The 15,259-nt window shown below is 40.0% G+C and overlaps 1 protein-coding gene across 3 annotated transcripts in view; it reads right to left on the reverse strand.

The window, feature by feature from the left end:
* The window catches only part of cntn2 (contactin 2), a 74,163-nt gene that overhangs the window by 24,706 nt on the left and 34,198 nt on the right, over positions 1-15,259 (reverse strand). For all 3 annotated transcript variants that reach the window (XM_067503822.1, XM_067503820.1, XM_067503821.1), the window contains 9 exons: positions 12,401-12,542; positions 10,538-10,713; positions 7,836-7,931; positions 7,370-7,582; positions 6,645-6,747; positions 6,188-6,369; positions 5,926-6,062; positions 4,170-4,299; positions 3,778-3,928 (listed from right to left, as the gene is read on the reverse strand). In XM_067503822.1, coding sequence (XP_067359923.1) covers positions 3,778-3,928; positions 4,170-4,299; positions 5,926-6,062; positions 6,188-6,369; positions 6,645-6,747; positions 7,370-7,582; positions 7,836-7,931; positions 10,538-10,713; positions 12,401-12,542 — 1,330 coding nt within the window. The remainder of the gene's footprint in view (positions 1-3,777; positions 3,929-4,169; positions 4,300-5,925; positions 6,063-6,187; positions 6,370-6,644; positions 6,748-7,369; positions 7,583-7,835; positions 7,932-10,537; positions 10,714-12,400; positions 12,543-15,259) is intronic.

Consider the following 15,259-nt stretch of genomic DNA (forward strand, 5'->3'; position numbering starts at 1 on the left):
GAGGGGAAATGGGCTGTTAGGGGTTCAGGGTCTTGCCCAGGGACACTTCGACATATAGCCAGGGCCGGGGATCGTACCACTCACCCTGTGGTCCGTAAGCAACTGCCTTTACCAACTGAGCTATAGCAATATATCCTCATATTCTGAGACATCCTCTTCTTCCCCTACAGTACTTGTCTCACTGGCTGCAAAATGTAGCTCCAAGGCCAAAGCAGTGGGCTTTTCACTCATGGTGCTGGTGGAGGATTGTAGATGAATTTACTTATACACTGCCATCCAAAGCTAGTTATATGTTTTTACCCCTTCCACACTGGTTCCCACACTACATATACACGGGATCAAAAGGCTCCGGTTCCCACACAACCTGCACAACACGGGAAAAGGGGTGAAGGCTTCTCAGTACTTGGATCGCGCCATTTTAGCAATGTGCACCTGTCTGCTGTGCTGAGGGAGATGGAGAGAGAGAGCAAAGAGAAAGAGAGTGTGTCTGTATGTGGGTCCAATTCACTTGAACATCATATGAGGGACATAAATGTGTGGGGGGAATTATAGTATGTTGAATCTATGATCCGTTTTCTGTTACAGATTGTTCACTCTAAATAAACTAAGGCCAGGGGGTTTCGGGTCAATCCGTTTTCTCACAGTAAAACTGTAAAATTGGTCCATTTTACCTGAACACCAAACAAGGGTTAATTATTTATTTGAGCAGCACATAAATGCAGACAAATTGATAGTGGATTCGACAAACGGTAAAATCTACAGGTGTGAAACTAAATAATCCATGGGAAACAGTTTTTTCAACTATAAATGTTTTAGTCAATCTACAGAGTCTTTTTCTCTAATGGTCTCTTGCAGAGCGAATATCTGGTGTTCAAGAGTACAAAAACGGCCCCCGTTACGCAGTAGAAGTCATCTGCCACAATCATGTGGACACTGGCAGAGTGAGAGTGCTGGAACACGCAGCTTGAATTTAAAAAGCTGGCACATCGTTGTTTTCATTGGAACCACACCATCACACTGGAGCTAGATAGGCTGTCATTACTGAGCAGGCAGTGACCTATCACTGTCCAGTAAGACTTGGGGTAGTGGATTGTCTGTCTCAACAATGAACAGTTGTGTCCAAACACTATTCCCCACTGAAAGAATTTGTGATCGTGTATTGCCGGACATACTATCTGCTGATGGACTTTACCACTGTTTTAGCAGTCAACTTGTGAGAGCTGCAGAGCTGCATCAGTGATCAAACAGCACATCATGAAAGATTTTTCATCACCACTGGCGACTTCAATCGTGTTCATTCCCACACCAAGCGAAGAAAACTCCATCCAAGTTGTCTGTGCAAAGTCAGAGAGGGTGTCATTGTAAAAGGTTGTTTTATGATCATTTAAATTCATTTTCTGTGAACAAACCCACGTGGAAATGACAATTACTCTGAACATAAACTACAACCACTTACAGCACAGGAAACTCGACATGCCAAATATTAATGTACATTTTTCCTTTATACCTTGCCATAAACTTTAAGAAATGCCCCCCACTGCTTTAAATTGCTTCTATGACATTTTCTTACCTTTACATTTAGTCATTTAACAGACGCTTTTATTCAAAGTAACTTACAAATGAGGAGCACACACCGGGAGTAACTTGGGATTCAGTGTCTTGCCCAGGGACACTTGTACCTGGAGGGGGACGTGGGGGTTCAAAACGCCAACCTTATGTATGGTGAGGCCTATCTCCTGAGCTCCACACAGTCTGAAAGATCAATGGCTTTCAGCTTTTCCCTTCAGAGGTCCCCACAGCGGACCATGTTTTGCATGTTGATTTGGCTTAAGTTTTTACGCCAGATGCCCTTCATGCCACAGACTTCCCATTTTTTTCCTGGCTTGGGACTGGCCAAGGTGGCCCTTGGTAGCCGGGTGACTGTGGCGCAGTAGAGCGATTATCACCCAATCCAACAGTTGTTGGTTCAATTCCTGGCTCCTCTGGTCACATGATGCATAGCAGCTCTCCCATCGGTGTGTGTGTGATTGTGAGTTAAAATGGGTGAGCACTTTGAATACCAATAGATAGAAAAGTGCTATATAAGACCATTTGCTATTAGAGAAGGGCCACACCTAGTGGGGTGGGATTCACACCCACAGCCTTCTGCATCTCAACCCAATGCTGGGACTTAAGTAAACAACTGGGTTTAAAGATGTTTTGCCTCTGAGTGGTCACTGGAAAAAAGACCTTGACTCTCCCTTGATGTTTGATTGACAGTCATTAGTCTAATTGGAATAGACTGTGCAGTGCTATACATGTGGAGCAGTTTTTAAACCAAGCTACAAAGGACCAGTTAGGACCAGAAATGAATGCAGAACAAGCATGTGGTACCACAGCTATTGTGGAGCTCAGAACTGGGTGTGTCTGTTGCACAATGGTGATGATCCCTGTCCTTGACTCTGTTTTCATTGTGTTCCTTGGTCTCCTCAGCCTCCCGATCTGGTTTACACACACATAGACAGCCCCCAGTCTGCTCGCTCACATACTTAGTTACCTGTTTTTGGCTACGCCCACTCTGCTTTTCCCTTTCATTTCCTGCTACATTCAGTTGCTCACACAGGTTTGATTAGCTAGTTATTTGTTTTCTTGCTGAGTCTTAGTTCTTTTTTCAGCCAGCTCTTTAGCTGTGGCTTTTAGTTAACATTGTCGGACTCAAACCTTCATCACCACATAATGTTTAACAACTTGTTGCATTATTTACTTGTCTTGCTCTCTGCATCAATACAGAGTATAATGTGTGTGTGTGTGTGTGTGTGTGTGTGGGGGGGGGGGTTGTTGAGCAGTAGGAATGTGAATTGTTTAGTTGCTTTTCCTCATTCTTCATTATACGAGCAGTTATACTGATGCACCTAATACTAAAATGGCTGGATGTTTTGGTCTTGTCCTAGAAAAGTCCTTTTTTGTTATAATTGCTGAAAGAGACTGTGCCATTAAATACCACAACACCATGTGGCATTTGTAAGTAAAAGGTTCTTTCTAGCGTATATGATAAACTATACAGCCACTTAGAGCTGCTGATAATTCACCATCCATAATTTACTGTAATGAAATCCAGGTAGCTTGTTGTTTTAATGCTGGTTGTTACACTGTACTATCTTTATAATGTATTTAAAATATAGTCTATCACAATGCCTTGAGGGTTGTAATCGCATTGCACATCACTGTGAACTGCCTTCTTTGAGCATACGAAGGTATACTCACTGGATGATGCTGATTTCTAAGGCTCTTCTTGGCTTGGTTCCGTTATATTTATGCTCTCCTCTACACAGAACCAAAAGCCATTATGCTTTACGTTTGTGTGACATTTATAAACTCACAGTTCCTTATGCTCAGACTGAAATGGGGAAGCGAGCATTCGGTTTTGCCGCCCCCTCTGCTTGGAATAATCTCCAAACAGAGCTGAAGATATCAGAACTCATTTCACTTGAAGCCAAACAACGAGAGTCCATAGGACAGTGCTTGTGTTTTTAAATTGTTACCTTGTCGTCAACTACTGCACTTTGTAATAATAAACTGTAATTGATACCTAAATAATTGTTTATGTATTGTTTGTAATGTGTACATAAAAATTGTATTAATTTATTATGACGTGTGCTGCTGACCTCTTGTACTGTTGTAAACTCATGTCTATGGGTTTTATCTGGTTAAACAAAGGTTAAGTAAATTAATAAATAAATAAATAAATAAATAAAGGATGGTTATTAAAGTGAAACAAATACACTGTCAATGTACTACCTGCTGCTGTTGGTCAGCAGCTCTGTTCCACGGCTCCAGAACAGGCTGGGTTTCGGAGCGGCACGAGGGCGACACTCGATCATCACCTGCCCTCCTCTGGCTGCAGGGATCAGTTTCCTTACAGGATTCAGCCTGAAGTCTGGGGCCTGAACTGGAACAACAGCATGAAAGGACAGAGTCAGCAAAAGAGGGCAGAGAAGGTTAAGATGGAAATGAGATGGAGGGAGAGAAAGACTTTTGTTACTTGCATTTTGTTACCAAAATGGTATTTTACATATGTTCATCATTGGAAATTAATTGAATTTAATTCAATTGTACAACAAATAATTTCCTATAAAAATTACATTTACATGTTTTTCAAGCACAACAGTATCTAATAACAGGCCTTCTACCTTGTACTCTGAGCTCAGCGGCTGAGTAGATGGTGCCATGCTTGTTTTCAGCCACACACTGGTACATCCCAGAATCCTCCAGGGCCAGGCTACTAATCTTCAGACGAGCTCCATTCACCTCCACCCGGTCCTGTGGGGGGGGGGGGGGCAGGAATTTGGGAGGTGGGAATAGAGAGAGGGAGTGGAGGGAATAAAGAAGGATATGTTTAATGTGAAACCCAATTGTTTCTTCAACTTAATGAGTGAATCCCCACATACAATTTACCATTTTCAGATAAGTTAGGACTGTTTCTAAAATGCAAAATAATTTGTGATTTGGCAATTCATTTGCATCTTTTTCTGTAAAAAGAAAACACTAAAAAATATTCAGACAGACGCACAATAAGAGGTTATAAAATATATACGAACAACTTTTGATGAACCTAAAATAAGCAGGTTAACTAGAAACATGTGAGGGTACAATGACTAGGTGTAAAAAGGGCATCAACCAAGGGCTCAGTCTTTGCAAAGATGGGGTCTTTGTGCCAAACATTGTGGAGAATTCTTTTACCATCTGGTTCATAATACTGCGAAAATATTCAGAGATTCAGAGAAAATCCCCGTGTGTAAAGGCCAAGGGCGAAAACCCCATGTGAAACCGCTGCATCTGCTGATGCATTAGAACATGCTAACTGCATCTCTACTGCACAATGAGGAGGACATGCATCAATTCTGCGCAGAAACAAGGACTGAAAAGTCCACATTTCAGTTTATTTTCCCCTGTGCCAAAAGAACATCCAGACCATCCAGACTATTATCAAGGAAAGGTAAAGAAGTCAGCGTTTGCAATATGATGGGGGTGCATTAGTGGATGACTTGCACCCCCATCACGCTTGGTTTCATCGGTTCCATCAACACAGCAGTGTTATATTAGGATTTTAAACAGATATACAGTTATCTGCCATCAATGTAACATCAGAAAATCAGTGGATGTGCCCTATTCTGCATCTGCTACAACGCTGTGTGTTTAATTTTTGGAAGTGACATCCCAACCCCAAACCATCAAAAAGTCGTTAAATGAAAGAGAGCCTCTGTAACACAATGGTAAACATGTCTCTGCCCCAACATTGTGTTGCAGGCATCAAGCTTAACTTATTATAGTGAAGTCAGAATTATGTAGTGTTTTACAAGCCAATTATGAATCAAATGATGGCAAACAGTTGCGAAATGTTTCTCAACAGCAGATGAAAAAACTAAAACAAATGAGCTAAACATTTATGCTGAATTACAGATTTATCCAAAAAGTCATAAATCACAGGTGATCGTTTTCTTCTAACACTAACATAAATAGTGGAAGAGCCAACTTTCTATAAATCAAACAATTCTCTTTACTTCAAATGTATTAAAGAAAATTGGAAATGAGAACATTTCACATCAGTACAGTTCGGTACCCTCACTTTCACAGCAGGACTAATTCTGTTCCCTCTACTTAAATGAAAAACAAAGTTGATTTCCACAGAAAAATGGGCATTTCTGGGTCTGAGGTATTCTCTAATTTAAATCTTTTTTTCTGGTTGGAAGAATTATTATGCTATAGATTTGTCATATACAGGGACAAGAAGAACATTAGACTTTAACACTGTGGCTTGTTGATGCATTAGCAGAGGCAGAGTGTAGGGGGAACCAGAATGAACAATGAACAGTACTAGGATCGAGTATTGTAACACAGCTGTGTGTGGGGAGAAACAACATATAAAATACTGTCTGCATGTGGTACCTGTGTGCTGAGTGGGTGTGCATTGCGTAGCCAGCGTATGGAGGGTCGAGGTTTACCAGCAGCAACACAACTCCAGTGCAGCTCAGAACTGATCTCCACTTCTGAGTCGCTCATCACCTGCAACCACTCCGGCTGAGCTGAGGAGGAAAATAAAGGGAAGAAGAAGAAAAACAATAAATAATGACTCAGTGGAGGAGTATTGAAAGTAAAGTGACAGCAGCTGAAAACTGAAGCAATGTAGATGTGTTTTTCTTTTCCTAACCTTGTACATTTATGCGTCCCTGGTACGTATCACTTCCTTCTGAGTTGTAGGCTTCACACTCATAAACACCCTCATCATCAAAGGACAAGTCTGGAAGGAGGAGGGTAGGGCTCTGTACAGACAAGCCTGCCTTCGAAGGCATCAGTCCGTCCACCTTCCTCCATCGCAGTTTCGGAACTGGACTGTTAGACAGAGAGGATCCAGCACAGAGAGGTTGGATGGAAGTTGGAGGTGAGGAAAGGAAGAGGATTTTTTTTTAACTGACTCAGCACAGGGTCCAGCGGGAGATAATCAAAGGAGACCACTACCAGGCTGTGATACGAGTATTAAGCAAATGGTTGAAAGGAAGTTGGGACAGAGGTTAAACAAGCATTATCAAAGCTAAAGAGTTCACAGCCTCGCAACCTCAAAGAGCTCACGGACGCATCAAGCAATGGTTGCAGTGATTTAAACTTACTTTCCGTAGGCGAAGCACTCTAACTGAGCAGTGTGTCCAGCCAGAGCGTAGGTCTCTGCTGGGAAGCGCACTTTAATGGTCGGAGCTGACTTCCTCGGATTGGCTAAAATAAAAGACAACTGTAAAAATTCAGATTATAACAATTCACATTGTGCATGTCAGCTCTAATTTGAGAACTGGGTGGGATGTGTGTAGTGCTTTTGTGATATAAAGTAGATCCAATGTTTGGATGCAGTATGTCCTCACAGCTATTGGTAAATTTGGTGAAATTTCATGGATATTAATAAAGTACAACGCAACGCTGCGGCCACCACTAATCTAATAGGCAGATACACATGAATATTAGTTATTTTTTTAAGGTATAATGGAAGGCAATAAGTCAATAAATGAAAATCCTCCCATCTGCAGGTTTTCATTGTTTGCATATGATGTTAGCCTGCAAAGGTTACTGTTCTTTAGCAGCATATTAACAATGACCTTAAGACTACTGAAGTATAAAATATTTACAAAGCAATGACCAAAATGTCTGAACTTTTCCAAAATTAGGACAAGACTTTGTTTTGCGTCAATTTTTTTTTTCTATTGTTTGATCAGCTTATATGTTAGAACTTTGGTGATGTTTAATACATACGCTAACAGTTAACCCCTAACTGTTAACACAACAGTTAACAAAAAAGCAATTAATAATTTAATAGATCAGGGATGCAGCTACAAAGCCTCCGTACCATCAGGTAGCACAGTGAGCAGGTTGGCTTTGCTGAAGGTGCTCTTGGTGCTGATATCCATGTTGATGGTGGTGAAGCAGAAGTAGTTTCCTGTGTCGTTTGGTTCTGCTTTAGCCACATACAGGTTCCCCGTTACCTGTGACACAAACCAGCGGCCGTCGTCCTTCTTGATGAAGTTTGGAAACTCATTGATGAGCCAGCGATAGGACAGAGCTACAGAGAAGACGGTTGAGCTCATTAGTAATCCAGTCCAAACGTCTTGGGGTTGTGAAATTAAAGTCAGCATAAGAAGTTAAACACGAATGTTTGGGTTTTGAAAAGACACTTAGTTTTACATTCAAGGCTCTGACCCAAACCCACTGGCTAAACCCACTTGTTGGCAGCTATGACACGTGTTTCTATTAGATTCCAGGTGAACTTATATTCTTAAACACAAGTCATAGAAATCCTGAAGCAAAGAAAATACCTGGGTAATGTGGAGGTGGCTGGCAGGCCAGGAAATTTCCTAAGCCCTCATACGCTGTCTGAGGACTCCGACTGTCTGGAGGGAAGTCATGAAGGTCTGGAGAAAGGTGTAAAGGTGTGGGCAGAAAGAAAATGACAAAAGACAAAGAAAAAGTTTAATATGACATAAACATTGCAACAAAGGAGGAAACAATATATAGTTGGTAGTAAACAAAGTTTACTTTCAGAGAGTTAAGTATAACACACATGACGCTCATAACATACTTTGGGAACAGCAGGAACACAAAGGGCTAGTTCACAACATTAAATGCTTCTTATATGTTGAAAACAGCTGCTTGTCTATGATGAGGACATGTATTCTGGCACTTAGAGCTGTAGTTGAGAGCAGGGCAAATACAGCCATGGCCATTTTTGGCTTTACATTTGTCCACAAAGCCATCTTTATTTGTGGGACTCACATAACAACAGGTGTTCCTGTCATGGATGTATTAGGGGACTGATGCACTCATCTGGGAAAATCCTTAAAAACCTCTGTGGTACCTCTGCAGTAGAATGTAATGTTACACTCATAAACACTGCACGGTAAAATGTGCACATGGTAGCATCTGTTAGTGAACTTCTTTTTCCTCACTTCATCTGTGGCTATTCTTCATCAAGAAAACGTACGTGTCAGTTAGGTTTGCAGTGGATAATGTTTGTCTCTGGAAGCTGTAAGAAAGCTCAAGGGCTGTAAAATATTTACATGTAGCGTTCAGAGTTATTTCCTCTGGGATCAGAAAAAAATGCATATGCTAATTTAGGAGTACAGAATTATTTATTTCAGTTCTTGAATGGACAGTGTATACGTGTAAAGCAGAAGTTACACTGTAAGGATTAGAGAATTTGAGTAAAAGTTACCTTCAATGTTTTGATTTATAAGCAGAGATTACAGATAAGTTTTCATTTTCATGGTACCAGGGCAGGTCTACAGGGTGGCCAGGGGGGACTCGCTGAAGGGATGCTGGTTATTGTGCCAGAAGAATAAAATTATTGCACCTATAAGACCTACTGTAATCAGAAACACGTGGAGTTAATTACCTCCACATATCTTACACTGGATTACTAACCCAAGTAATAGATACAGTTCAGCTATGGTTCACGATGCCTTTTTAATATCTGTATATGATGGTACTGTGGGCCCTGCAGGCTCATATGAGTGGGTCATACAAGATTCTCTTCATACATAATGTAACAACTACTAAACTAAACAGCTGATGAAGGCACATCCTCTGTCTAACAGACAGAAGAAATAGTGACAGCTGATGGCTGAGATGTTTCAGTCTGGAGAACGAATGCTGTTTGTAGGGAAGTTTACATTTGGATGAGGCAATGCACATCATTTCATTTACATGGATGGGTTGGGGTTTGACATGAGTGATCTGTTACCTTTTAACGTAAATCCTGTAAACCACTGTCTGTCAAGCACCTTTTACAACCCCAATTAAAAAAAAATGGGATGTTGTTTATAAGCTAAATAAAAACAGAAGTAACTGATTTGCAAATCTCATCAACCCCTATTTTATTCACAGAAAAATGCTACTCAACGTAAATTTGTGAAGCCTTTGAAGATTCCACCATCTACAGTACGTATATATTTATCAATAGATTCAGAGAATCAGGAGGAATCTCTTTGCGCAAGGGACAAGGCCGAAGGTCAAAACTGGATGCATGTGATCTTTGGGCCCCCAGATGGCACTGCATTAAAGACAGGCCTGATTCTCTACTGGACATCACTGCATGGGCTCAGGAAAACTGCCTGTGAACACAGTTTGCTGTGCAATCCACAAATGTAAGTAAAAGCCGTATCATGCAAAGAAGAAGACAATGCAGAAAAACTGCCATGTTCTCTGAGCCAAAGGCTCATTTAAAATGGCCTGAGGCAATATGGAAAACTTTTCTCTGGTCACATGAATCAAAATTTGATATTATTTTTTGGGAACCATGGACGCTGTGTCCAGCGGCCTAAAGAGGAGAGGGACCATCCAGCTTGTTATCAGCGGATAGTTCAAAAGCCTGCATCTCTGATGGTGTGGGGGGGCATTAGTGCCAATCAATGCTGAAAAGTACAAAGAAGCTTTAAAGCAACATATGCTGCCATCCAGACAACGTCTTTTTCAGACAACGTCTTGCATATTTCAGCAAGACAATGCTAAAACACATACTGCATCCATCATAGGAGATGAGTCTTGGAGCTTGCACTGGCCTCCCTGCAGTCCAGACCTCTCACCAATAAAAAAACATTTGGCACAACATAAAATGGAAAATCCAAAGGCCCAGGACTGTTGAGCAGCTAGAATCCTGCATTAGACAGGAATGGGACAACGTTCCTACTAAAAATCCACCAACTGGTCTCTTCATTTCCCAGACAGTTGTTAAAGAAGAGGGGACGCTACGCAATGGTCAACATCACACTTTTTTAACTTTTTTAAGATGTGTTGCTCCCATCAAATTCAAAATGAGTTCATATTTTCCATTAGTTTGTAAAATGTCTCAGTTTCATCATCTGATATGTTATTTATATTCTATTGTGAATATTAAATGGGTTGATAAGATTTGCAAATCATTGCATTGTGTTTTTATTTACGTTTTACATATTTACGTTGTACCTCTGCCACGGCTAACTACACAATAGACTACAAAGACTGAAGACTTTTGCACACTCACAGCCAAATTTAAGGTTAGCTGCTCTGCTGATGATGGTTCCACAGCGGTTGATGGCCAGACACTGGTATGAGCCTGTGTCTCGACCAGGCTCAGGGCTGCTGATCACCAAATTGCCAGCCACCAGAGTATATCGAAGGTCCAAACCCAGAGGGACATCAGTGCCATTCACAAGCCATCTGCAAGTCAAAGGACAGGGAAATTAAAATGTCACAAGCAGAATAAACTTAGTGACTGACAATTACGAGGTCCCGATGAGTTAAACATTGAGAAGAAAATCTATAACTTCATCTTTGCTATAAAAGTCTGTCCTGGTGTGTGTGGAAACTGTCAGCACAGACTAGTCATGGTTGAAGTACACAACCAGCAATAAAGAAATCTAAAGGTGTGTGCACAGCAGTTATGTTCACTGCCCCATGAAACTAATGATGTTTGTGATGGGGGGCTTCAATGATTAATCATTAATCAATCAATGCAATATAACTGAATTTTATTTATCCCATTTAGGGAAATGATTTCAGAGCAGCTCAACACAAAACGGATGGTTAATTAACCAAACTGTTAATTAAAAAAAAGAAAAGAAAACCAATTAGCGCCACTAAATCTTTGGTGCTAATGTTCTGGACAAGCTGTGCTCTAATTAAACAAGCTTCAACCATAATCAACACTGAAGTGATGAACTATATAAGCGACACCCCTGCTCTGATGGATTTTCCCAGTTGGCCCGGTGATTCCAGTAGACTACTATCTGCTAGTGAATCACAGGCAGGCGACTCCCATCATGTAGATACAGAGGAAATACAATATATATATATATATATATATATATATATATATATATATATAAAACCAGGATGTTGTCAGTAGACTTAGCTATTAAGGTTTTTTGATAATGTTATGAAATTTACTGCCCTATAAATATGTGTAGATCTTAGTCTGGTCAGAGATTTGTTCTGCATTGAAGCTGTCATGCTGTCCAGTTACTTTTGTTTTGCACTTTCAGTTTCGTCTGGACAGTTGATGAATTGCACCAGCTGGGACAGGAAGCTCTTTAATTTGAAATTAAAGTCTCTGTGTTTATTTTGTATGTCATTTGAACAAACTTTCATTCAAATTCATATTAATTATCAAATACTTGCGACAAACAAGTGTCAAAACAACTGTTTTATTGAGAGTGATTTGTTTTAATAATTGGTATCAATCAATCAACTTATTGATTGTAGACATCAACAATGATCAGTTAAGAAAATGCTTAAAAACCTGCATTTGAATTCGTAAACATGAGTTACATATTTCAACTCAATGCAAAATAAATAATAATAAACTACCAAAAATATTGACAAGCATCTTATAAACTGCTATTTACCAATTTGTGAGCACTTTTAGAAGCATTCTGGTAACAAGTTCACCAGCTAAATGTATGACTTTTTAACAACACATACTTTGTGGTTTGACACCTGCCTCCAAAGTATGAAACCACAATCAACAACATGAACTTTTAAACTGTACAAGAACATTACTGCTCAGAACATAGTGAATTAAATTTAGACTTTTTTGGCCTCCTCTAAAGGAAACTGAATTCTGTGTTTTCTAAGACTCTCTAAGACCTGTAGGCACCAGCAAACTCTAAACTATTGTTCTGTAAAACACACATTATAGCATCAGTATTTTTAAAGATATGAACCTTGAAATCCAGGAGAAATCTACGAGGGGAAAATCAGCATTTCTAATCCCCCTTCATGGATTTCATAAACCAAGTTTCTTGTTAATTAAACAGTTGCAAAATCAGCCACTGGAAAAGACATAAGCATTGGAACTGTAACTGAATGAAAACAAAGTGTGTGTGTGTGTGTGTGTGTTACTCACCTGTAAGAGGCAGTTGGACTGGCTCTGGCCTGACAGCTGAGGGTTATCTTGCCTTCAATCAGACCCTCTGGGTAAATTACACTGCTTGGCTGTTCTTCAAACACTGGTCCACTGTCATGACCGGACACACACACATCTCCACCTGAAATCAAAGAAACACACCAAATCACACATCAAACCCTGCGCCAGACGTCTCCAAATGCAAAGAACCTACTCACTACTCTCTTTTACAAAATTCATGTCAAAGTAAAAACAGATCTGTACATAAACTAAAGTAAATAAATCCAAATTTGTTATTCCATAATTATTCACTACCCTTTAAAGTAACTCACCTAAATCATCACTGGTTCAGCTGCTTGGTTTAGCCAGAATCAGTAATGGTAATATTAAAAACTAAACAAAAAGCAAAATACTCCAAGCACTAGACACTATGACGGGCAAAACCTGGGCTGCAGTTGTTGAAGTTACAGTCTTTCCCATCTATGCTGCTGAAGCTTGTAACTCTTTCAGAGGATTCAGATGTGTGTTGGTGGCCTCCATCACAAGTCTCCTTCTTTCATCACTTGGTTTTTGAGTACAGCCTGTTCTAGGCCGATTTATATTTGTGTCACATTCTTTCCAAAGTTTAACAATAAATTTACTATGACTTGCATCCATCCCCGGACATCTGCTTTTCAATAATCTTTTCACGGAGTTGACTGGAGTGTTCTTCTATCTTTGTGATGTAGTTTTTTTTTTAGACCTTCCAGATACTGTCAGGACCGTGACTCCGCTCCGTGTTGTCCTGCTGAGCATCTGTCTCTCACTCCCCGCTGCGCTGCCTATCAGCATAGATTCCCTACACCTGTTACCTCCCTTTCTTAAACCCTGGTCACCTGTTGTACTCTGCCAGATTATCTTCCTGTTTTCCCCGAGTGATCTGTCTCCGTGTTACCTGAGGTTTCTATGTGTAAATTATTTCTCTGTTACCTGCTCAGCCGATGCCTTTGAGGATTTCTCGTGTTTGTTTTTTTGTCATGCTGATACTTCGAAGAATTCCTGCTCATGGACCTCAGATGCCCTGCTGGCTTTCAGAGCAGTAAGTGACTTTACGTTTCAAGTTTTGACTTAAGCACCGAGGATTATTCGTCGAAGAGGAGCTTTGCTCAAGCCAGAAGATAAGAATTGTTTTTGTTGATACTTTCTGTTGATTTGATACTTTGTATGTTTAGTTGATACTCTGCTAGATTCCTGCTGTATCTTTCTCCCTGGGTTTTTTCCCGGCCGTCCTTAGTTGTCCCGCACCGTTTGGGCTTCACATCACCACCACCCCTCTGCACTCTGGCAAAGTAAGATTCTAGTTACTCCCCAATCTTTCCCCGTGTCGTAGATGGTTTTGCTCACCTCTGTTTTCTCTTCCCCCCCCTCAGATCGCTCTACCGCGTCCTGGCCACCTCCTTCACTCACTCCAACCCCGAGTCCCCACCCCGGCTACTCCATCCATTATTCATTCTCTAAATAAATTAACATCGTCTCCCACTCCTCTGTGTTCTGCTCCTTTTGGGTCCTGCTGATTTCTAACCCTGATAGACACAGGTGTATCTCGACTACCTTTCTTCAAAACCCCTTCACTCTCCTAAGGTGATCATCATGTAACTACGTAGTAGTGTTACTTTAGAAACCATCTGGCTTAAAGGTGAATATAAAGAGATCACTTCTTTAGTGTTTTATATTTTTAATTCTTTCTTAATCTTCAATACACAGTATGTGACCAACAAACTTTTTTTTTTTTTTAACAATTAACCAATAAATAATCTTGACATAAAAATGGTTTTCGGGGGATTTGACAGAAGTATATGATGGTCATAATTTGTGTAACATAACCAATAATATGTAGCATATGGCAACTGTATACGTCTTATTTATATGTCCTATTTATATTGTACAGGTTTGTGGTGAAAATTTAAAACTGATGTTGACTGATACATTCTGGAATGATATACCTATGTTATGTCTGAGACCATTACAAAAACATGTATTTAGTGGCACATCACAGCGTCACAAATACTCCTAGGTTGAGCAACATAGACTTTTTACCAGCAGTTGTATATGAAGGTGGGAGTAAATCTGTTCTCTTGGTACAAACATTCATCCATCACAACCGCACAGACGACATAACTGTGACCCAGAGCATTGTGGTCTAATGATGTCTGTCTATAACCAGGTTCTTAGCCATTAGGGCCTTTTGTCATTACACTCCCACAACTCCCATCAGCACAGAGGAAAACATTCCATCTTTATTTGTTAAGAAGATTCCAGACTCTAAAAAGACTTGGTTCAGTACTACACTAAAGTAGAATTGTGAGTTGCCTACTATATTTTTAAGGAAAACTACTCTATACTGCTACATTTATTTGACAATTACAAATATCAGATTCTTACATTAAATTTCAAAAAGTTCTTATCAATATATAATATACAATATGTGTAGATTAATTCAAATATTCTCCAGCTTATCCAGCTGCAGCATTCAAATACTGCTTAAAAATTAATGGGTCAGTTATAAGAATCCAATAATATCTTTTCTGCATAAAAGAAACTTGTGATAATCCAGTTAATTTTCCTGAGAGTAGTTTTATGTACTGTAAGTAAAACTTTGAATTCACGAACAGTAACCTCAAATATTTAATCTGTTTGAGTTTTTTCTTTGTTTTTTTGTCAGCATCAAAAAAAAAATTCCAAGGCCTTGGACATGTGCTCTGAGTGCGTTCAAACAGTTATACACTACACATGCTATACACAGAGCATGTGTATAGCTTTGTAAGCACACACACACACACACGACTCACTCATTGACTTAACCTGCTGACTTACTATTTT

The sequence above is a fragment of the Channa argus genome, chromosome 5 (assembly GCF_033026475.1).
Source record: "Channa argus isolate prfri chromosome 5, Channa argus male v1.0, whole genome shotgun sequence".
Lineage (NCBI taxonomy): Eukaryota > Metazoa > Chordata > Actinopteri > Anabantiformes > Channidae > Channa > Channa argus.